The 23,132-nt window shown below is 37.7% G+C and overlaps 2 protein-coding genes across 4 annotated transcripts in view; one reads left to right on the top strand and one right to left on the bottom strand.

Moving 5' to 3' along the window:
* The window catches only part of LOC308193475 (uncharacterized protein), a 106,515-nt gene extending 101,373 nt beyond the window's left edge, over window positions 1-5,142 (top strand). Inside the window, exon 8 of one of the 2 annotated variants that reach the window (XM_080588235.1) lies at window positions 5,008-5,142. In XM_080588235.1, coding sequence (XP_080444361.1) covers window positions 5,008-5,039 — 32 coding nt within the window. In that variant the 3' untranslated portion in view covers window positions 5,040-5,142. The remainder of the gene's footprint in view (window positions 1-5,007) is intronic. The other variant, XM_080588236.1, reaches the window with a different exon arrangement.
* Window positions 2,190-23,132, bottom strand: part of LOC308193363 (uncharacterized protein) — a 69,763-nt gene continuing 48,820 nt past the window's right edge. Inside the window, exons 8-10 of one of the 2 annotated variants that reach the window (XM_080587998.1) lie at window positions 4,737-4,790; window positions 4,148-4,271; window positions 2,190-2,659 (exon numbers count right to left, since the gene is read on the bottom strand). In XM_080587998.1, the coding sequence (XP_080444124.1) occupies window positions 2,615-2,659; window positions 4,148-4,271; window positions 4,737-4,790 (223 nt within the window). In that variant the 3' untranslated portion in view covers window positions 2,190-2,614. Of the gene's footprint in view, window positions 2,660-4,147; window positions 4,272-4,736; window positions 4,791-12,928; window positions 13,777-15,602; window positions 15,683-23,132 lie in introns of those variants that run through there. The other variant, XR_013949580.1, reaches the window with a different exon arrangement.

Genomic DNA, 23,132 nt, shown 5'->3' with positions numbered 1-23,132 from the left:
TTAAAGACTCACAGAATGATTTAGATTGGAAGGAACCTCTGGAGGTTGTCTGATTAACCTGCTTTCTCAAGCAGGGCCACCTAGGACAGGTTGCCCAGAACCATGTTCAGATGGCTTTTGACTAAGGAGGTAGAGACCACAGCCTCTCTGAGCAGCCTGTGCCAGTGCTTGGTCACCCACACAATTCACTTTTAATTGTGAATTTAAATTTTAATTAAATAAAAGTACTGAGGTTCAGATGGCACCACTTGTGTTCCAGTTTCCGTTTCCTCTTGTCCCGGCGCTAAAAAGAGCCTGTCTCTGGCCTCTTTGCACACCACATTTATATGCATTGATAAGATCACTCATCATTGATGAGCCACCTCTTCTCCAGACTGAGCAGTCTCAGTTCTCTCAGCCTTTCCCTCATATGAGAGAAGCTCTAGTCTCTTCATCATCTTGGTGGCCCTTCACTGGACTCTCTCCAGTATGTCCACGTCTTTTATGTACTGGGGAGTCCAACACTGAGCACAGTACTCACCAGCATTGAGGGGGAGGATCACCTCCCTAGACCTGGTGGCAATACTTTGTCTAATGCAGCCAAGAATACTGTTAGCTTTCTTGGTGGCAAGGGCACATTGCAGACTCAAAAATGGATTGGAAAAGACATGCAATCTCTTCCATTTGCTTACACTTCTAACTTTTTCTCTCTTGTGTTTGTTGCCACAAATAATTGGATGAACTTCTCTCCCCTTTTCTTGGGGAGAAAGCTGTCCTTACCACATGAATCACATTTTTGGAGTTTTCATCTCCAGCAGTCTAGCACCTCTATGCAAAGAGGATTCTCACTGGGATAGACACTGTAGAGTGCTGCTCCATTAGTATTCAGCTATTACGCTTTAAAGAATAAGTCATTTCCTTTGATATTTTATAGTATTATATATAAGGAAGACGGTAACTCAAAAACACTGTTGTAATGAAGGGGTTATGGGAGCAGGATTCTATGTTCTTGAAAAGGAAGAGGTTTAAATTTCTTTTGCATTTATTATTTTTTTACTCTTGTTAATATTTTTCCTTGACCCCACAGGGGGCAACCCCTTCACAGGGATATTTTCCCCAGAGTCATTCCTCCAGGGCAGGCAACAGTGACTCATTTTTCTATTTTGTTCTTCAAATGCTCTTTTTACATTTCACTGCTTTTTTCCAATGACATTATATCTATGCCAAAGCTTTTGACTCCGTGTAATTTTCAACTGTTCTGTTGTTACTTGCGATAACTTAACAACTTATCACTCATCCACAGTATTTTTAAATAATTTATATTTCAGGTTCTACTTTGCAGTATATCCTCCAAATCTTTTTGCCTTTTTTTTTTGTCCTCAGACTTCTCTGCTCATAAACATTGCCAATCTATTTTACTTAATACATTTTTGATTGTATTAAATTGGACCATTTACATGTTAATACACCTGTATTTGTATCCAAAATCCATCCTAATGATTGTGGTACTTACCATATCCATTTTAGTTAATAAAATTCAGTCTGAAGATTTTCCTTGCAGAGTTGCCTGTAACACATACAGATATAAAAATGAGTTCCACATAAAACTCTAGTCCTCCTTATTAATGACTGAATAAATTATACAAATTAAAATTCCCTAGATATCACTGCATTCACTAATCTCATGCTCTCAGCTATCTCTGAGTGTGCTTCCCTACCCTGAACCACAGGTGGTAAACATATTTTCCTTCCCCCTAAATACTTCAGATTAAACTGTCTTCGTCTTTCTACATTCCCCTTCATTTTTAATAACCTTCATCACAAACTGAGTTATTAACTCAGTGTCACCTTCCTTACCAAATATTCTGATGCAGAGAGTGCCCTTCAGATTCCTAATCTTAACAGAGACACCACTGCATTGCCAAACAAGAATTGACCCATGTTTACCCAAAGTTTTGGTAATATTATCAATAAAAAGAAAGTCTTATAACTACTGTTGACAAAAAGTCTGTTGAGACTTTGTATAGACTTTATGGGCCAGTATGTTGCTATCTGTAGATCCTAGGTACCACTGTACTCAATCTGTAACCAATAGTGTTAAGAACTTCAGAAAATGCTGGATCATGCTGTAGAGCATTATTAACTCTGTTTCAATATCTGCCTAGATAAATGCTTCAATGAAAATTTGATGAAATAGTTTCTCTCTTAATTCTATATAATGGAAAAAGGATGCCCTGTCCAAATACATATTTTTTTCTAAAAACTGATTTAAGACAAAAAAAAAACAAACAAACTTGGTTTTCCTGATCCCATCTCTACAAATCCAGATGACATCCCTGTACTCTTCTGAGGCCATATGTCCCTGCTTCCACTGCCTGTGCATTTCCTTCGTACTTCTCAGTTTGACCAGCAGGTCCTTGCTCAGCCATGCTGCTTTCTTACCTTCCCTGCTTGTTTTCTTACACATATGAGTGGAGAGCTCTTGTGCTCCAAAAAAGTGTCCTTAAAAAGTTGCCATTTCTGCTCAGTTCCTTTGTCCCTAAGGACAGTGTCAACATGCCCAGTCTTTTGAAGGTACATCAGAGATCTTAGAACACAAAACCTTGAGCATTGTACAAGCCATGTGGCCAATCATTCACCTGATCCATTCATCTTCTTCTTCTTGGGTCTGCATCTCCAACTGGTAGAATAGAGGAGAACACTACCTGAGTTCCCAATTCCTTCACCACCTTTCTGAGGGACATAAAGTCCATTTTGATGTTTTGGAGTTTCAGACCCAGAATCATGAAGATACAGAATGGCTGGAGACTGATTTCCCTTATGTTTGCACTCTGCATCATGAAAATTGCTCTCGCTGCTTTGTCTCTCTATGTCCTTTGGCTGTATCATCCCACAGCTTTTTCTTATATCCTCTGCAGTTTGGACTGCAAAAGTGTGGTGCAGCCCAAGGTAGATTACTTCTCTGTACATAGCTATGGACAGACAGGCAAGTTATTAAGACATTGCCTCAGCTAGAGGTAGTAATTTGAGTATCTCCCCTCCAACAGTCACCAGTTGTCAAGAAACTAGTAGAAATGAAATGATCTTGGAAAGCCTCTGCCTTTCCATCCCATATACTTCAAAGTGGTGCATGGATTCAAATGTTAAGAAAAAACAGCAAGAGAGCAGACACAGGGACAATGTGAGAACATAACCCTCTTTTTTTTAGGAGGCGAGGCTAAGGAGTAGGAAAATGAAAGGTCCTTGTCCAGATACAACTAATTGTGTACCTGAGAGGGAATGCCGTGCCCATGATGTCAAATTTTCACACTCTTTCTCTAGATCCAGTAGTGTCAAAGAAAACCATGGCTATGTTCTGATTACTAGCATGCCATTAAGATAGGCGAGTAATCAGACAGGCTAGTTAGCAGGCTTCCTTACTGCTTCCCTCATATGCAATAGACCAGAAATCTCTATTTCTTATGAATAAAGTCTTAATTGCATGACCAATCTTCGTGCACCTTACCAATACTAATGTGCCTTCAATTATGGGAAAGAAAAATAAGTATCATAATCACGCATTTCCTCCATTCATGGAACATGAATTTTGATTTTCTACCAGAACTGTATTCTGGACTGTGAATTAAAAAAAAAAAAAAAAAAAAAAAAAAAAAAAAAAAAAAAAGCTAGATTTCTACCTGTTTGAGGAAGACCTCAAACTATGGAAGGTAGAAATGAAGAATGAGTATATGGGGAACAGAACATCTCAGGCTTATGCCTATACATACTCTGGTTTATAGTACAACCTTCCTAGCTATAATACAGGACTACAGCAGACATAGATGTCCATACTAAAAATAATTACTTAGATAAAAGTACATTTAGAGTAGCCCATAATCTGTTACCGAGAATACTCCCTCCCCCTAGTTGTAATATAGTATACTATAATCTGCTATTTTAAATCTATTCTTCAATTAAGTTTATCTACCAGGTATATGTGCTCAACTATGCAACTCTGCAGCAAGCAATGAATAAAGAACACAACATAAATTAATGTAAGAAAAGTATTTTTCTCATCTATTTTGCTGATGCTGTGGTATTCAGCAGGTCAGACTTTTGTATAGCTATGAAACCATGTTTATCTGAATGTCAGCACTTCCCCCTCACTCAGAAGGTTTTTCAAACTCACCTTGATGCTCCTTTTCCATGCTATCCACTGAGCCATATGCACGGTTTGCAGAATGATTGGTCCCATTGCATAGTTTGTTTGCCTTGATTTATCAGTGGGAGGCAGAAGAGCTGTGCATTTTGCTCTAGGAGAATATATACAAGTTTGCATTTCATATCAGAAAGAAAGGCATTTCAAACCTGAAAAAAAAAAAAAGTTTACCTCAATCTAATACAACACTGACTGGCATAAGAATGTAATCCTTGCCTTTAGCTTGTCCTGTCTTAAACTATTAAATGGAAAAATGTGTAGAATAAAAGTACCTTGCACTTCTTTCAGAACAATTTCAAATTTATTTTTATTTTTTCCTGTGGCAGAGTACATACTTGATAAAAAGCCTCTCATTTATGATTTATTCCTTTCTCTCATCCTACTTCTCCAATTCTTTCAATGTTTTGTTGGGAACTTATGTACTCGTTTTTAATTTTAAGGATACTAAAATCTAGAATAACAATCAAAGCGATTGACATGGGAAAAAAATATATAAAAATTTTTGTACCCTATACTCACTAATAGTCCCTCTCTGCCATTCCATTTTCCATATGCTCACCCCATCTTCAGTGCCTTTTCTGGTATTTTCTTCTGTCTCTTCTCTTTCTGCAGACTTAAAAAACATCAATGTATTAAAATCATGAATCAAATCCCCCATTATTCTTTCTTCCCCTTCAAAATTCATCTGGTTGATGTACAGCCGTGACTTCAAAATAATTTCTGAACTGCATTTTCTTTACTCTGATCAGTTTTAAAGCCAGATGGATCTTATTTTGAAGTGTTTTGTGTGTGTGTGTTTTCATGTTTGCTTGTTTTGTTTTGTTTTTCAGCCACATCACTTAGAAACATCTTTTCTCCCTAAAATAGATGCTGAAATCTTATCATGGTCATAGGCCTTCCAATTCTTAGAACTTCAAGAGAAACAACAATTGCAAAACTCCTGGTAAAAGAGAGCAGGCAGCGGAAGTGCTCCTCCTAGCCATCTTCAGTGCATTAAAAAGGAGACAAGAAAAATGGGGAACAGAAAAGCACAGCTTGAAGAAACATACCCAGTAAGTCCCATTCTCTTGTATAGATGCGTTAGAAGCATCCCTCCTCTGAAACAACTGTCTATCATGTACATGATTCTTGGCTGACAGCACATTTTCCTTCTAGAAGACAACTGTTTTGGGTGAATGTATTCATTGCATACTTTCTATCTGTGCTCAGAACAAATGTATACCCACATATATATGTACTACCATTGTTCCATTGTGTGAAAAGCATATTGTTTGAACTTGCTGAAGTTACAAGTATTAATAAATTATATCATGAAATACATTTGACACATTACTTCTGTCAGTAAGCCATGGGGGGAGGTGGGTAGAGGGGAATGTTTCATGTATATGTTTTAGGGATATTTTGTTCTTGCTCTTCATTATCTCACTTTTCCTGACTCCAGTCAGAAACAGCAAATGAGGGCTGACTCGTTTAGCACTCCCCAAATGTGCTGAATTGAGTTTAGTCACAGCCCACACAGAATGCTATTTCTATTTGCTGCAGCTCAAATCTTCTCAACAGGAGAGGATCACGGATCAAAGATCAACCAGCAGGCAGAAGATATTTTATTTCCAGATCTTGCTTGTGGAAGAAGATGAAAAAAGTGTCAATTAGCAGGCTTTAAATGAAATACATGTGAGCATCTTGCTAGTGGGTTTTACATGAAATGCATACAAGAATCATAAAATAGATTAATCTAAACAGCAGGATATATTCATCATAAGTGTGACAACAAATTTTGTCAGCTATATGATTATCCAGTTGTTATATGGTTTATTGTGCAGAATATTTTTTTAATTCAAGTTCACTTTAACTGTGTTGCTTTTACATTATATTATTAAAAAATCTATTTCCCTTTAACAGGCAATCTAAAATGTTTTTAAGACATGTTTATAGGATATCTGAAGGCATAATACAGTTTTTTTCATTCCTATAAATATTCTTAAAGGGGTGTTTTCTGCAGGTTTTTTTTCCACACCAGGTCACATACTGATATACGGTGCTATTAGTAGACCATCTTTAGCCCAGTTTCTCCACCAGATGCATATATTTTTAATGATTCTTTCCTTGTCAAAATGAGTGAGATTTTACTGGTTGCTATACTGAAAGTGGCAGGCAGTTGATAAAGTGCTTTGTGGATATGTCCTTCCATTCATCATTTTCTTGCAGGTGTACAGTTTTGTTTTTAAACACTATAATTCTATGTCAGGTGAGATGTATATATGCTTAGGGAGGTCTATTCAATAAGCCATAAATTCTGTAAGAGGCTCTTGATATTACTATAAAGTTGGGGTGTCTTTGCTCTTTTCAGCTCAACATATTGCTTCATTTTATTCACATTCATCTAGATGTTCATGGTTTTAATTAAAAAAAAAAAAAAAGCAGAAGGCAGGCTCTTTCTTCTCTGCAATGAAATTGGTGCTCTTCTCTCCAGTCCTACACCTACATAGCAAGTAGACCTTACTTAAGGTCACAGGCTTTGTGCCCTGTTTGCTTTCTGTCTCTTCATCCTGATTGGGTCACAGTAAACGTCATATTCCCCTGTGACTGAGAAAGAGGAAAGCATTTCTGAGGAAAGGAAAAAGGAGAGGGAAAGGGGTAGTGCAGAAAGAATTGAAACCAGATGGAATTTTCGTGGATCCTAGGAGCCTTGCCCAATTTGAGAACAGCCATGTTAGACACAACCTTAAAACATTTCTAAAAGAAGGTACAAGCTCAGCATCAAGTACCAATTAAGATCTTTTTGTAGTAACTATATATGTATATTTATTCATCTGTGCATCTGATAATATAAGGAAGTGATTAGCTGAAAGTTTTTGCAGGTTATTATTCTGGAGGAGCAGAACTTTACACATCCATTTAAATTTCAGATTCCTGCCTTGACAGATGGTTTCATACATTTGCTCATCTCTTTAGGAGGGATTCTCTCTCAAACATACGACTACAGCATACAAGTATTATATTAATGGGCTGGACCCATGACAGTTGTGAAACAAACTAGCACAGAAGCAGTATAGCAGATATACGAATGTACAGCAGACTAATGATGAGCTCTGCTTAGGTGAATACCTTTAAGCCAAGTAGTCTTTTTTTTTGTTTTTTTTTGGGGGGGGGACTAATGTGAAGATATCAATAAATGGAAAATCTATCACTTATGTCAGTGGTTTATTACAGTCGTTAATCACCTTTGCATCAAAACTGTTATTTCTCATGTGAATTCATGCAGCTGCAGTTCACACATACTGGCTCTGTTTTTTCTCCGTTATATTGCGGAGCAGTAAGTACCCAGACATTTTTCCACTGGGAGAGATTATCGATATAATCAAAATCATCTCTCAAACTGCTTTTCCACAAATTAAACAAGTCATGTTTATATGTCTCTCTTAAAATATATGGAATTTTTAACTCAGTGCTTAGTTTTCTTTTCTATGATTTCTCTATATCTCCCTTAGCTTTTTAATATCTTGTTCCCATTGAAGCAAACCTGTAGGTAGATGCAGTCAAGTTAATATTTTTCAGCTACAGAGGTAAAAGTCAGTCCTTTTCCCTGCTTGTAGCTCTCTTCCTTGTGCAGCGTATGTCACCTTAGCCATTTCTTGCCACTGCATAGCTTTGGGAGCTCACATTGAGCTCCTTTACAAATGATGTCCTTTTTGAATTGCTGGCTGCTGAGAAGCAGTTCTGAAATAAAGAGTTTATACTTCAAGCCAATATTATAGTACAATCAAACACCTTTCAAAAACTTTTAGGAGAAATCAAAACATCTTTTTCTTTCATATAATCCTTTGTTTTATCTTACATAAACATCCAACATCATTAAAATATGAGTTTCAAGTGGTAAAACAAAAAAAGAGAAATGAACTAGACGCTCTGTACAGAATGATTTATAGGTCCAGGCATTTTTCAGCAGTGTCACTGCTAAAATGTTTTGAGGTTAATGTTTAATTATATTGGATAAAACTTCAATGTAATGGAAATTTAGTTTGACCTGAAATTTCATACTGGCCCAGATTCAGGAAACGTATCTTCTGGTACTAATCTAAAGTGCCCAAACTAGGAGTGCCTTTGCTCTGCTCATGAATAAACAGGCCGTTCAGAAATTCAGCCCACCTAAAATCTCAGTTTCTACCTTGCATTTACTATGGTTACACTAACAGCATTGAAAGAATCCAGTCTCCTCCAAAATTCTTGGTCCCCATTAGCAGTGGTAAAGAGAGACCCATGCCTACCCAACAAAGGACCTTCCCTCTCTTGGATGAAAGGTCCATGTCCACACTGAATAGGATTAATATTTCATATAGTGTTTAATTCAAAACACAGCCTGTGCTGCTGCATCTTTCTATAACAAGATTTCAAGACTGCATAATGCTTGGATTAGGGTGTAGCATGAGGATACAAAGGCGTAGGTAAGGATGCAAAGACTGCAGGAATTGCGTTGGAGGTGTGCAGAGAGTTGAGGGAGTCAAACCTGCTGCAGTTGCATCCATATGGTATAGAGGTGGTTCTAGGATCATTTCCCAAAGCTGTATCATGTTGTCCTCCCAAAAGGAATTAGATGATTTGCTGAGAAAAACAGCTAAGGAGTGAACCGCTTTACTTTCTGTATAATAAGGAGACCAGGAGACAGGACCAAATCAGGGTCTAAGCTATCTGATGGTGTAGATTTAAAGGTTTAATCTGCTAGGCATCCCAGGGAATATCTAGTGTACTTAAAAAAAATAAAGGAGGGTGGGGGGGTGGACAGAGATTAAAAAATAAATCTGACCGCTGGTCCCCTGATCTTGTGCTTAATCATTATCTCATTCCCTTAGTTTGCTTTGGTCCTCGCCAACAAATTGCTGAGGTCAAGCCTGCCATATCCTTAAAGACTTCAGACAGTCAGTGCCTCTTGCCTTCAGCACAGGGATCAGTCTCTGGTCCTTTTCAAATTTAGCTGTGTATACATATACATATACATATATACACACACACACACACACACACAAATACATTATATATATATATATAAAATGATATATATATATATCATTTAGTTTGGTCAAATTTCAGCATATGGATTTTACAGTGATAGTAAAATTAAAATCAGTTCATATTTAGTACAGACCATAGGTACATACAAAACGTTTTCTTTTGTTTTATAGATTTCTGCAGTGAAGCAACAATTAAGGAAAAACAATAAAGTTCTCCCAAATTATTTGATAAACAAATTACCACATTTATTGTCATAGTGTGGCTACATTCTTTCCAAACTTTCTCAGTAGGTGTCAAGTCTCAGAAAAAACATTAAATTTTCTGATATCACAAGCTCTATCATTTGGATAAGAATATAGCTACACCTTTTCTTTGGCATAATGAGTTAAATGGGCCATCTTTTTGCCATCAGCAAAAAACTGTTCATTGCAAAATGTGGGTAAACATATTTTAATAAAATTTTAATCAGTGAGGACCCTGCCTTCTCTTAGCTGAGTCCTGATATGTCAGATATACAGAGAGAGACAGATGAGATATAACCTATTCATGTTTTAACTCACCTAAAATATCCATGCTGGATATTTTCCCCTGGAAAGAGCAGAGAACCACAACTGGGTATTGCAGAAACATGAAATACAAATAGACTACTCTTTCCCTTAGCTTTCAAAAATCAATTCAATTAGAACAGCATGTAATTAAATGTTACTAAAAGATTTTTCAGACAGACAACTAAATTTCAGTGAAAGACATTGAGGTTTAGGCATCTAAGAATCTAAAACACATTTGAAAAATCACCTTAAATTCTTAAAAATCACCTAGGTGTTTTTGGAAGTCTCATCTATGAGAAATAGTCTCATGCTCTAGAATGACTCTTTGTAAAGTGCAGCAGAAGAAATAGTACCTTTTCTAATATATCACAAAATAAGCAAAATAAAATAAAGAAACAATATGTCAGAATGCACATAAAATATGAAGCATCTATACCATATAGTGAGATGTTTGCGTTACTGTTTAATTAGTTGTTTAACACAGAGACACATTACACACATTAAATACAGAAATTATGTAATAATAATCCAGTAGGGAGAGCTAGAGGGTAATACTTTTGCCAAGTGCTTAATGGAAAAGATTCAGACTGCATAATTAATTAAGGAAGACATTGCTATTGCAGTATGTATTTCTGAAGGACCTCTCCAAAATGCCTAAGCTCTCTTATTTACATTTTGTCTTGCTTTGATTGTCTCAGTGAAAGAAACTAAACTTTCCTCTCTTTGATGTGAGTCTGGTAACTTGCAAACCACTTTGCAGTTGCCTTCAGAGACACTTAGCCAGGGCCCTTCCACAGCGTTGCTGGTTCCACACTGGTTGCTGACATTTTGCTGAAATTGTCCTGTATTACAACCCCAAAATGATGACACTCTGGATTCAATACAATCTCCACAACAGTGACAGCATGTTGTCAGCTGAGTAAGTCAATTCACCTTGGTAGGCATCACCTGTCCCATTTTACTAACTTTGAAATTCGGAATAAAATTTGAATTTGTACATCCATTGCTTGAATATATTTGTAAATCTGTCTTAGTCATTATATTCCTACATGGTTTACATTTCATGTCAGCAGAGTGTATAGATTTGCATCTTCCAATAAATTATTGCAATAGAACATTGCTCGAAATTTGATGAATCCAAGATATATCGTATAAAAATATTAAATTAATATTAAAATAATTCATTGTTTACCCTTATTTGAATGCATTTTTCATAGATAAAATGATTACATCTCTACTTGAGATAGATAGATACCCACAGAATGAATAAGACTGCACAAGACAGAGGATTCTCAAACCCAGGTTTAGTGCCTGCAGGTGCTTGATGCTGGTATTCCGCTATTTGCTTTTCTCCCTCCCCACAAGATTGAAGACCATATGTTTGCAAAGTGCTGATAGATCTTCCAAATATTTTCAGCTTTTTTTGCATTGCCATCTAAGAAATATAACCCATACTGATTCTTCTACCCAGCTATAGCTATAAGGCCTGCTTTATGAAGAAATATATTTTCTCTGAGTTCTTGCAAGTGCCAGTTGAAATCAGTCATGGAGTAGAGCAGTTTCATGTGCAGAACTGTGTTATAGAGAGCTGAGAGGCAGAACACAAACACTACACAAAAGAAACCTCCGACAAATGCCTTGGCTCAGAGTGACTGCTGAGCAGCACATGCTAATAACAGCAGGAAAATTACTGAGTAGAGAATGAAGCAATTAAAAGCTGTACTGGGTTTGGCACATTCCTGAGACACACAGTGCAACTAAAGAAATTTAATAATGTTACACTCTACATTTGTCAACACTAAAAATATCCACTCAAAAATTTATTTCTGTCTAATAATAGCTAGTTCTGAAGCACTCAGATATTATTGGATTTTTGTGCATTAGATTGTAGCATAGACATTTGGGCAATTTGAGTAATGAACATCATATAATGGTTATCCATAAGGTAGAGGGACGTTTATCCAAAAAGTATATTTACCTGGGGAATTATCCAGAAGGTAAAGAGAGAATGTGGTACTTTGCCAACACTTGGAAAAAAAATGGTCAATGGTCAGAGAGCCAGCCTTGAGCACTGAGTTTTGTTTGACAAGTGTTGGAATGTGACAGAAGGAAAATATTAAAGGGGAATTTGAGAAACAAGAAGCTAAGTAAACATACCCTCTACCTGAAATATTTTGACAGTAATAAAAACTACTTTGTCCACAGATTCTATCAGTCTTTCTACGACAAAAATAAATATATAAATATATAAATATAAATAAACTCTCCACTAATAAAAAAGAATGTTGTACACTCCAAATAAAAACATAATTTCAACATAATATTTGCATTAAGGCACTTTTTTTTATTTGTTTTTTTTGTTTTCCAGGCAGAACTATGTGCAATGTACAGTGACATACAGATGCATCTGATTACTATTACTCTTGATGGGATGGTGGAAAGGTGTTTCAGTAACAAAGCACTTGTCAAATGGGAACATGGAAGTGGACACAGGTTCATATTTTTCACTACAAAATCATGAAATAGAACCCCTGTAGCAGGCACTGTTCCCTGGTAACCTTCCATTCAGGAGAAAACCAAAAAAAGCACGTCTGTGCCATTAGAAACTGATGTCAGAGTCATTTGTGGCTAAATAACAACACAAGAGATGAAACACTGGCTGCAATTTGTGATTCCAAGAGCTGCTATTACTTTGGGAAGAGCGTGCTATCGCGTACAATGGTAACTGCAGCTGTGCTGTCATAACAAGGTTAACCTGCAGTCGCAGGAAGTTGTCAGTCTCAGCAGAGGCCTATTGTGGAGGCCTGGGCTCTGCTTTCCCTGCTGCCACGGGGGAGGCGAACAGGGAGAGCTGAGTCACTCCTTTTGCCCAAGGAGGTCTCGGCGAGACAATCACCACCACAGGCTGAGCCAGACCGCAGAGCTCGTGTCCATTTGGGTTGATAAAATCAGAACTAACGCATTTATCATTTCATAGCAGCAGCGCAGCTTACATTTTAGAGGACAGTGACAGATTCACACAAGAGGATTATGCTTGCTAATTGATGTTACTGGTACATTTGACTGGAAAATGAAGGTGTCAGGACCTCAGTGTTGAGCAAGCTCTGCAAGACATGAAACTGGCTTGTGCTCAGGGGTGAGAAGTTGTTCAGCACTGTATAAAACAGACTTCTCGGGACTGAATAACACCTAAAGAGCTGAGCCTCCTCAGCCCCAGGGGAGTGCGGGGCCACGATGGGGCATGGCAGACCCCAACCTGTCTCCTGCCTCTTCCTCCACATCTCCCTTCCAGATGGCATCACCCAAGCACAATGAAGGTGATGAACAGCCCTTTTTCTCTTTCCCTCAGTTTCTCTCTTTCTCTTTGATACTTATCTTAGCACCTTTCATCCAAAATGAAAAATATACCTTTGCTGATGCGTCTTTGGAAATTGTGCAGCTTCAAGAGATCACATAGGAAATCAGTCTGGCTTTAACTTGTAATGAAAACTGGTTAAAATTTATGCTGTTCCTCATTTTTATTATTTATTACAGACCCTGCCTGAGTATATTGATTTTGTGCCAACCTCTGTTCCTGTCACAGTTTTTGTCACACAAATGAGGTTCCAGAAATGTAATGCCTGTATGTTATGAAATACAGTCCTATGCCATTTCAAGATGACCTTTTCAGTATTCTGCCTTCTGACGGGCTGGCCATTTCTGAGTCAGGGGCCTATTTCGATCTGTGCCTTATCCCCTCAACACTTATGTTATAAAAGTAATTTAAACAGAGGTTGATATATCAATTTCTTTCATTTGTATTGGTATGCAGAGTTTATGATCTCTCTTCTGGAGAATCAGTGAACTCTGAAGGGCTCATTCTTGCCACCACACAGCCTCCATGTAGGAATGAAGTTTAAAATACAGTGTTAAATATGCTATTAAAATATTTTAACTTGATGGGACTGTTTTGCTTTCATCTCAAAGCAATTACAAATGGAGATTTGAAACAGCTGTGAAACACTTCACCCAAATCAGTAGGCCTTGGTTATAGGTAGACACCTATATGGGGAACACAAAGCAACAGAGGTCACACTCCCAAATAGAAAACAGACTTGAAGAGTCATCATCAATCAGTGTAAGTTAATTGAACACACACAAGATGTACAAAAAGACCTGTCTGAATAGGTCCGACAATGACAGGTATCTGCTGTAGGCAGTATCACAATTGGAGATTATAAATACCATAACTAATAATTTCTGGTAACTCCTTATTAACTTTTCCAGCAGTAGGATGGGAAGAAGGCACCAGGAAACTTTCTTTAACAAGCACACCTGATTCTTTGGGGTTTTTCCCTTCATGCCCAGCATGAAAAGACTCCTTTGCAAGGCTTCATGAATGCTCCCATTCCAGTTAATCCACCTATCATACAGGTCACAGGAGCTGCTGACTCTGGATATCTCTTATGACAAATTTAGTGGCATTTTCCCCAGCACACATTAATTTACTTTTGAACTTAACAGTTCAGAATACAGGTAAAAAGATCATGAAATTAAGTATCCTAACAGAACAATCCAGTGGTAGGATATTTAAGAGGAACTCAGGAAGCTGAAAATTTTGGTTTTTCCCTGCTGTGGCTCTGGTAAGCCTCTGAGCCCATGCTCTGGGCCTCTGCTACCCTCGTGACACTTTTCATCCATCTATTTAGACCAGTGGTTCCCAGAAGCACTAGCTCAGAGGGAGCTGACAGCTATCCAGATCTCACTGCCACAGTGCACGTGTAGTGACTATGACTCATCTGTGACAGATCATCCAGACTTTGCATGCACTGTGGAGACAATCTGTGTATGCACAGTAAATTCAATATGTCCAGAATGTACCTGACTTGCTACACATTCTTTTGTCACCTGTGTAGCTTGTGCAGAAGTTTTGACACATCCTGAACACATCAGATTCATAGTGCATGCACGTGTTTTGTGTGCATTTATTTCTGCCTGGAAAAAATATGAGCTGTGACACTCTCAAGGATGCACAGTGGAAAAGCAATCTTGAGAGGTTTTTACCAGCTGATGTCCAGCAAGTCCCTGCTAGATGTACACACAAGTACACAAGTGGACATAGTATTCTTTATACTATATACAATATTCTTTATACTAGTATAGAGTATCTTTGCTGACAAACCTAGGGAACTTTTCAAAAGAAGCATTTTGTCTGGGGAATGGAGTGGGAGGGGTGGAATAAACCCCTGCATTTTTCCTAGGCTTGTTTTTAAAGAGAGCTGAGCAGTGCTAACCACTATCAAGCAACTGGGGGGCTGTATCATCCACCAGCAAGTACAAATCAGCACAGCGCTCATCCCTTCTCAGATGGGTGCCCTTTGTGCAGCAGCATGCCATGCAACCACTGCTTTGTTTTGAACACCAGCATCCTGCCACTTCTTCTGGGTAGCCACTGTCTGCAAAAGGAGCACAGTGGGAACCACTGCCATCAAGGCAATCAGTGACACCACAGAAATCCTGCAGGTACTGCAAACCAGGCCATCTTGAGGTGATCTGCATTAACCTGATCTAGCAAGAGACGGAAATTGAAGTATCTGTTGAGCCTGAAGTCATCATGCTATACCTTCCTTTTCCACCACAGGTTGTAACAGAATAGCCTATTCTCTTTTTTTTTTTTTTTTCAGAAAAATTACTTTGGAAAACATGTATTGGTTAAAATAACAGGCAGAACAGCCAAACAGAGAGTTCAGTTGCACCTCGTGCATTTTCACGCCAAAACTGTTAACAGCAACTGAGCCACCTAAAAGACTTTCCTGCCCTGCATGAACTGCTTCTTTGCAGAATTAATTCCATTAATTACTATCAAGTCAATAAACATGCAAACTTACAAGCAATGTGTACTTCAGCCACTGAGCATGTAGTTAGACCTCTAAGCAGTTAGTCATCTTCACACGCTTCAGTGACATTACTGTCAAAAATTCAAGAAAACATAAGAAAAAAAAATTATATATATATATATATATATATATGAGGCAAAATCTTTCCTGCAAAGAACAGGAAACCAGAGAAGCTTCTAAATCAAACAATTTAAGGAAATTACCACTTTGGATTCATTTTATTCAGAAGGGTTTCCTTAGAAGGATTAAACAACTTTTAAGAAAAAGTTCATCTTAAAAGCTGTCACTTGTCATCCACAATGCCCTGGAGGCTTAGCAGAAGTCTAGACAAGAGATGAAACTCAGAATTTTATTCAACATTTCCAAGTCAGTCCCATAAAATTCAGGTAAACCTAAACTGACATTTGGGAAAGACAGATTTAACAAAAAGCAATACCAAGCTGTATAAATAATGGTGTCCAAACAGAGGAGGTAGGAGGTAGAAAGGGGAAAGACGGAAAAAAATGCAAGCAAGAAATTTTGAGAGTAACTGCACAGTTATCTAGTTATCACTGAGGTGAGTATTAACAATAGCAAACATGCTCAGAAAGGGATGTGCTGTAGCTATGGTAAAACAATATCACTTCACTGACATAAACACAGCACTGCTGATTTGTCCCAGCTGAGTACTGGGCTCCCAAGCCCTCTTCAGATCTGCCATTGTATGGATAATAACATCCAGACAGTGCTGGACATCATACCAGCCAGAAATTAATAGAAATTATTATCTGTAAATTGCACAACATACCAATACAAAATTACATGACCTAATACAAATACTTACACTTTCCCTGTTAGAACATCAAGGCATGGGCCTCTAAACTTGGAAGCGTGGTCTGAGCTCACCTGCAGCAACACAGGGCCCTGGGGCAGCAGTCAGAGCCAGGGCACTCTGGTCTTGCTGGCCTTTTCAGCCTGGGGAGCAGGGGCTGCAGGCACAAGGAGGGGCTGCGGTTCCCTCCAGAGAGTGAGAGAGGGGGGCTCACCTCAGTGAATCTGTGAGATGGGTGTGTGAAAGACAGGGGGCTGTACAGCCAAGATTTCCAAACTCGCATTCAGTGAATTGGCTGATGGCATGTCTGATCTGTTGTTCTTACGCCCAGCTGCTAAATCATATTAAAAAGAGCTAAAACACATTAACTATCTCCTAATATGAAGTTGTCTTGAAACAATGGCTGGAGTTGTCCCAGAGATACTATAATGAATACGGGAATTGTTCCATGTGATCCTGATGCGTCCCATTTAAACTGTTCAAGCCAACTCTGGGAAAGGCAAAATAGACAGATGCTTAGGACAGTCAAACTGCTCTCCAGAAGGAAAACAGGTATTGCCCCACCATCTACACTGCAAGGCCATGAATAACCAGGCAAGAAGCAACAGCTGATGGAGAGAGGATCTGTGCTGCCAGGGAGGCAGCCCACTGAAGCACCAGGATCCTTGCCAGCATGCTTCACCCCTAGCCTCACTGCAGCGACAGTAGCAGCCAGATGCAGTTCCTGAGACACTGTCTTTCATCTGATAGATGAAATGGGATGTCATCTCAGGTCATCTCAGGTGATCTGAGATGAAGGACATCTGTACATTCTTCTGTAGTCTTCTCCAGTAGCCCAGTGCCTATCATTGACCTATAAGAAGAATCAGTTTCTATTCACTGTAGAGAACTTTGGGGAGCTTTAAACCAGCACTGAAATTGTGTAGTATATATTGAGGACAGTTGTTGGATGGAATGAGGCTAAGCAAAGACATGTCCCCAGTACCATGTCAATCATCTGTTCTGTTTGCCTTTAAAGCTAAAATCATCTAACCTGGGATTCTTCTCTCTGGGCTGTTCTTTTTTTGTACCTGGGAACTGAGGGTGCTGAAAATCTAATCTCAGCTCCTCATATCTAAAATGGGAAAATAAGTGTTTGTCTTACTGGGGGAAGAAGACACGAAGGGGAGCAATTTAAAGACAGAAACACTGAAGAGTAAGAGGCACCAGGAGGTGTAGCAGTATGGTTTCTGTAAGCAGAGATCAAAAGAAAGATTTGCATACTCTAAACACACCTGTATGTTTTTGGAGAAAAAAGGGCATGAAAACTTCTACTGGTAGAGTTTTTCCCCATGTAGACATTAAATACAACAGAACACATGTTCATTTACCAAAGCTCATGCTCATAAAAAAGTCCTTCTCACTCACTTCTGCTAGCCAAACATTATCAGAGGATGCTTTCCTACTTTGTGTGGCTTAAAATGTTGATTATCTAAGCTGAATTCTTCAGAAAAGAGATGAAAACAAAAATTTTCAGTCAATACCTAAACACTTCTGTCACAAAGGAGTCGTCAGAATTTCACATAAGTAAAAGATTCCGTTTTGTGCCAGTGGCAGACCTGATTTCCCAAGTTTGTGGTGGAATCAAATATTTTATACACTTTGGAAAGATTTGGAAATACAAAGTGTTCCCCTTTTTTCCTTCTTCCACACATTAATAAGATTGTCCTTTTACCTGGCATTGTGTTGACCCAGATTTCAGCCAGGAAATGTGAAGAAAGCATAGAGTTACTCACGCCATAAGAATCTCTTTTTAGATGTGAATAAACATTTTCTTTTCCCGAATGATTCTAGGAACTTCCAGCTGAGATAACAAAAATTCATGAAAATCATCCCTCATGTTCTCCATTCCTCCTCTGTGCTTATGTAATCACATGTAATCAGAAGGGGCGTAATAACATCTTTGCTTTTGGTACTGATAGTGATAACTTCTATGTTTCAGCCCTTCACTGTGGAAGGAGACATGCACTACAGATGCCAGGTTGAATTAAATGATACAGAAAAAGTTGCATTGTAAGCCTTTTGATATATCAAGGTGTAGAAAAAAATGCCCTTGACTTCTCAGTTTTCTCCCATTAGTACCATGCAGATGGGAATGTAGACAGACTGTGGGCAAATGTAAACTTTCAGATATAAGAGTATGAAGAAGAGATTGGAGCAAGGAATGTGCCCTTCCTACCGGTTCACTTTCAGAGGAGAAAGTCCACTTTTTCTTTTTTCCTCAGAATCAGATTCCAATGTGCAAAATAAAGGTAACTCCACATATCCATCTTTTGTTACGAATTATGTTTAGCAGGAATAATATATATACATTTAAGTACATGAGGTACATATACTTATGCTCCCTTCAGAGAAATAAAGAAGCCTACTTTATCAAGTTTATTAGATCATAATACAGATTAAAACAACAACAAAACCATCAAAAACAAACAAAAAACTCAGCTGAAAGGGTACTTCTTAGCCACAAAGATATATGTTTTATGAAACCTTATTTTAATTAAGCATCATTACAGCCTAGAATTAGGGGCTTGTAGTATTTATGAATTGTACTGTAGGTAGTTTCTAATGTGTATTAGAACATCACATAGGTATACAACATCACATAGGTATTTTTTTATATTGGGTTTTCAAGATTTCAACGTTCATAGCATCACATAGAAAGATGATAAATATCAAAGAGGTTTTAAGGCTTATTGACTCAGAAATAAGCCCCCAAGATTATGGTTTGAATTTAAAATCATATTTTAAATACTGAAAATATTGAGTTCTAGTGCTGGAAGCAAAAAAAACTTCACATTCTTTTTAAGCTTTTTCCCCACGACATTTAAGAGCTGTAAAGTTACTTAAAATCAGAAAAAAAGAGGGAGAGAGAGAGAAAAGAGAAAGGAAGGAAGGAAGGGAGGAAGGTAAGGGTAAGTAATGAAGGAAAAGGTAAGAAAGAAAATGATAAGAAAAAGAGGATAAAAAATTAAAAAGAAAACAGGTTTTTGAGTCTTTCATACAAAAACCTGGCTCTAGAATCTAAGATTTTAAGGGGGAAATAAGCATCACAATACATCTTACGATAAAGAACATAACAGAGAGAACATAAATTCAGTCCAGAAAGAGCAATAATTGAATACTGAGTATAGAATTGGGACAGTGAGATGAAAATAATTAAAAATAAGTATGAAAACAAAGAAGTAAGGCTAAATGTCTCTTGTTTCTTCCAATCCTTTTGTTCTTCTGAGCAAAATGATTTCTAAAATAAAGAGATTATGATGATGTTCCCTCTGTTTTGAAAGAGATTATCCTGTAGGGATCAGTATTTTAGTCTTCCTTACATTTTTAAAACTTTTTCCTTCTGCATGTGGGTTTCAAATGAAGCACATTAGAATTGCTAATGACATGCCTTACTTAGCTAAGAATATGTCAGGTCAACTCAGCAACAGAATGAGTCCAAGAACAGCATAGTTGGAACAGAAATAGATGTAATTATTCCATTTTCAGTACAAAGTATACTTGCAAGATAGTGCAAAGAAATGAATATTCGAACAAACACTGTTGGGGGTGGGGGGGGACTTCTTAAGTAAAGAAAGGAAATAAAGGGCCAGTAATTTCAGGAAACAAATTTCATTTCTGATATCAAGGAACGGGGTGGGAAAATGGAATTGTCTACCTTTGACAACTGAAGGGGAAATGTGATCACTAATGAACCTGATGAGTGACATAAATTTAGTTTCACGGCAGCTTACACTACCCTAATCCAGTCTAGAATAGCAGTAAACCAGTCTGATGATTGTTTAGTGGGGTGTATGAAATTGCTTTAGGGATTTCTGTCCACAACCTATAGCTATGAATTCATGTTACCAAAAACAAGTTCTAAATAGTTTGGTTTAAAGTAAATATTTTTGGCTCAAAGTCATCTGTTAGACATGAAATGACAGCATAGTTTTGTCTGCCATATGCACATATATAATAAACACATATTGATGGCCACTTTGTGAAGATCTTGGTCATTTTACATTATAATCCTAGATGTACTTCCCATCTCTCTGATGACACCACACTGCATCCAGCCTAGCACTTACACAGAGTATGCTTCTCCTGTCTCATTTTGCCAATTTTTCTTTTATTAATCAGCAGAAAAAATAATATTCATCACAAAATTAGATGTACTTAGTTTTATTAAGTGTTGAAATGCTCTATCCTTATTGTCATTTCTGTTATGAACATGAAAGAGGTATTAGGCCTTATTCTGAGGGTCTGAGTGTATATACAGCATTCCTTGTCTGGAGCAAATGTGAGTCATCGTGGCCTGTCAAACAGGGTGAATTTCAGAAAAGCTGTAATACTTCAGAGCACGTAACAAGAGAGTTGTCCACCTAAAGACCCTAGTCCAACAGTAAAATTTTAAAATAAAATTACATTGTACAATAACTTTTACTTATATTCCAGCAAATTAAATCCAAAAATAATGCTAATTTCATGGTATTGCTGATTTGATAAACTGCACAGAGCCCCAAGGAACAGCAAAGACAAAGAAATATGGTAAATATGCCAGTGCTTAGCACTTAATATTACAAGATTCAGAGGATATTTCTCACATTACGCCATGGCTTCAGTATGGAGGTGTCATTGACAAGTAGCCCATGGGTACCCAGTTCCTCAGCTTTTATACCACAACAGAACAGACTTTAAGGGAGAGGGTGATTTTTGGTCAAGTCTTTGCCAGATGGATCTAAGCTTAAGTAACTCCTGATAGCTGGGCACCGCCTTGTAGCATCTTTCCCTAAAAGGGCAGCTGAAAATTGATCTTAAAAAAGCAGTGCTTTGAGTATATTTTGAAATTGATATTCATATTAAATTTACCAAATGCAGAGCAAATTCATTCTAGTTTAAACACTAGAAAGGATATCTCATTGTTCTCTGATTCAATGGTTAAAACTTGTCTGTTAATTATCAGAGATGATATGAGCATCTTTGATTGTTTTACTAACTATAATGACAAAGTGTGCTGAAATTTATTTTTATACATAGTTTCCATGACAAGACTATAAAAAACAAGACACTTCTGTCATTAAACTGCCATTTCATTATTCCTTTGTTCAGTCATTTCAGATATGCCCTAAACATCAAGAGGAAATCTGAAGCATAACTTCGATATCAAGTCTTGTGTGGTCTTGCTAGAAGTAAAAATCAGTACCTTAATACCCTAATCAAATTTCAATGCTCTTGGATCTCTTGGATCATTATAAGCAACTTAATTGACATATGCTTGAAACTTAATTTAAATTGGAAAAATACCTTTAAGGCCTTGAACATTTTTGAAGGGTAAAAAGTATTTTTCAGGGCTACCGTCAGAGAGATGACAAGGTGGCGAGGGGGCTGTGCAGCCCGGTAAGGCAGCATGAGGTGCTGTTGTTAATTTAAACTCTAATCTCAGCCTGCATAATTAAGCCAGGTTATATTTTAGGCAGAAGACATGAACATATCTAAGTACTTTATTTGCTCATAATGGTTACTCAGCCTCGGGCAAATGACCACTTGTAGCCCTCACATACCCTGCTTTTGGATGTCCAGAAATTTTAAGTGAAAGACTAGAGATATCATAAGGCTCCACAAGGAAGAGATACTAAACAATAATGAGGAGTGAAAACCAGGCCTAACCTTTGTTTTCAGTCATCCTTGTTGGACAGGATACACTGCTGAGATTCTGGGCTCTGATTTAGTTTATGTGTTAGATTTAAGACTAAATTTTACATGCCAAAATATGACTCAGTTTGAGGGCAAAGTTTCAGGTTTTAATAATCTGTAGTCTTTAAAATTAAAAACAGAAGCCCCACTTGGATCTTATTTTATCTGAAAAGGAAAAGGAGCTTGCCTGTAACAGTAAATTGGACTCAACACCTATACAGCATTATTTTATGGTTTACTGGACATTTATTTTAGTGAAGCCTGCATCTGCATTACATTAAAGTTGAAAGGAAAGCCACAAATGAAACTTAAATTCAGATCTAAGCTACAGTCGAGTCAGCCATGGATTTGCTAACTGCATTTGTATTGATTAAATTTACATTCTGGAAATAATGAAACTACTTCTGCTGCATTTACCTTATCATGATCCTAAGCAAGGCAGGAATAGTATGTAAAAGGAAGCAGTAATGCAAAATAGCAGCTTCAGGGAGAGAGGGAAATAAAAAAACAACAACAAAAAATTCTTGCTCTTTTCCTCTCTCATCCCCAAAGCTACATAATTTACTCCCAGTCCATAATGTCCTTAGTTCCAGTGATTGGGATGATGGATGGCTCTACTTCAGCTGCAGCAAGAGAAGATACAGCAATGTATCACTCCACAGGAAAAAACAATATCACAAATGAAGCAGCAGGACAATGTGGTGGGCAGAAGAGCTGGGGGAATTCTCTGCTGGTGGGAAAATAGACAGCCCTACCCTGGAGTTATGTAAAACACAGCATGTTGTTTTTGCACTTATTGTGGTGATGCTTATGTGAAAGCTGATAATGAGGGGGTTCCCAACAACTGAAGAAGGGGGAAAGATCTTTTCCATATGAGTACTGTTGTTTTTGCAGTAGCAGAGGCTATAGCACACATGCCATTGCCTCTTTTCTGGTGATGCATTTAATTATAAATGTTTGAAAGCAAGTAGGGTCGTTTCATGGTTAATCTCTGT

The sequence above is a fragment of the Anser brachyrhynchus genome, assembly GCF_964034855.1.
Source record: "Anser brachyrhynchus genome assembly, chromosome: 1".
Classification (NCBI taxonomy): Eukaryota; Metazoa; Chordata; class Aves; order Anseriformes; family Anatidae; genus Anser; species Anser brachyrhynchus.
This window is presented reverse-complemented; position numbering and strand designations above follow the sequence as displayed.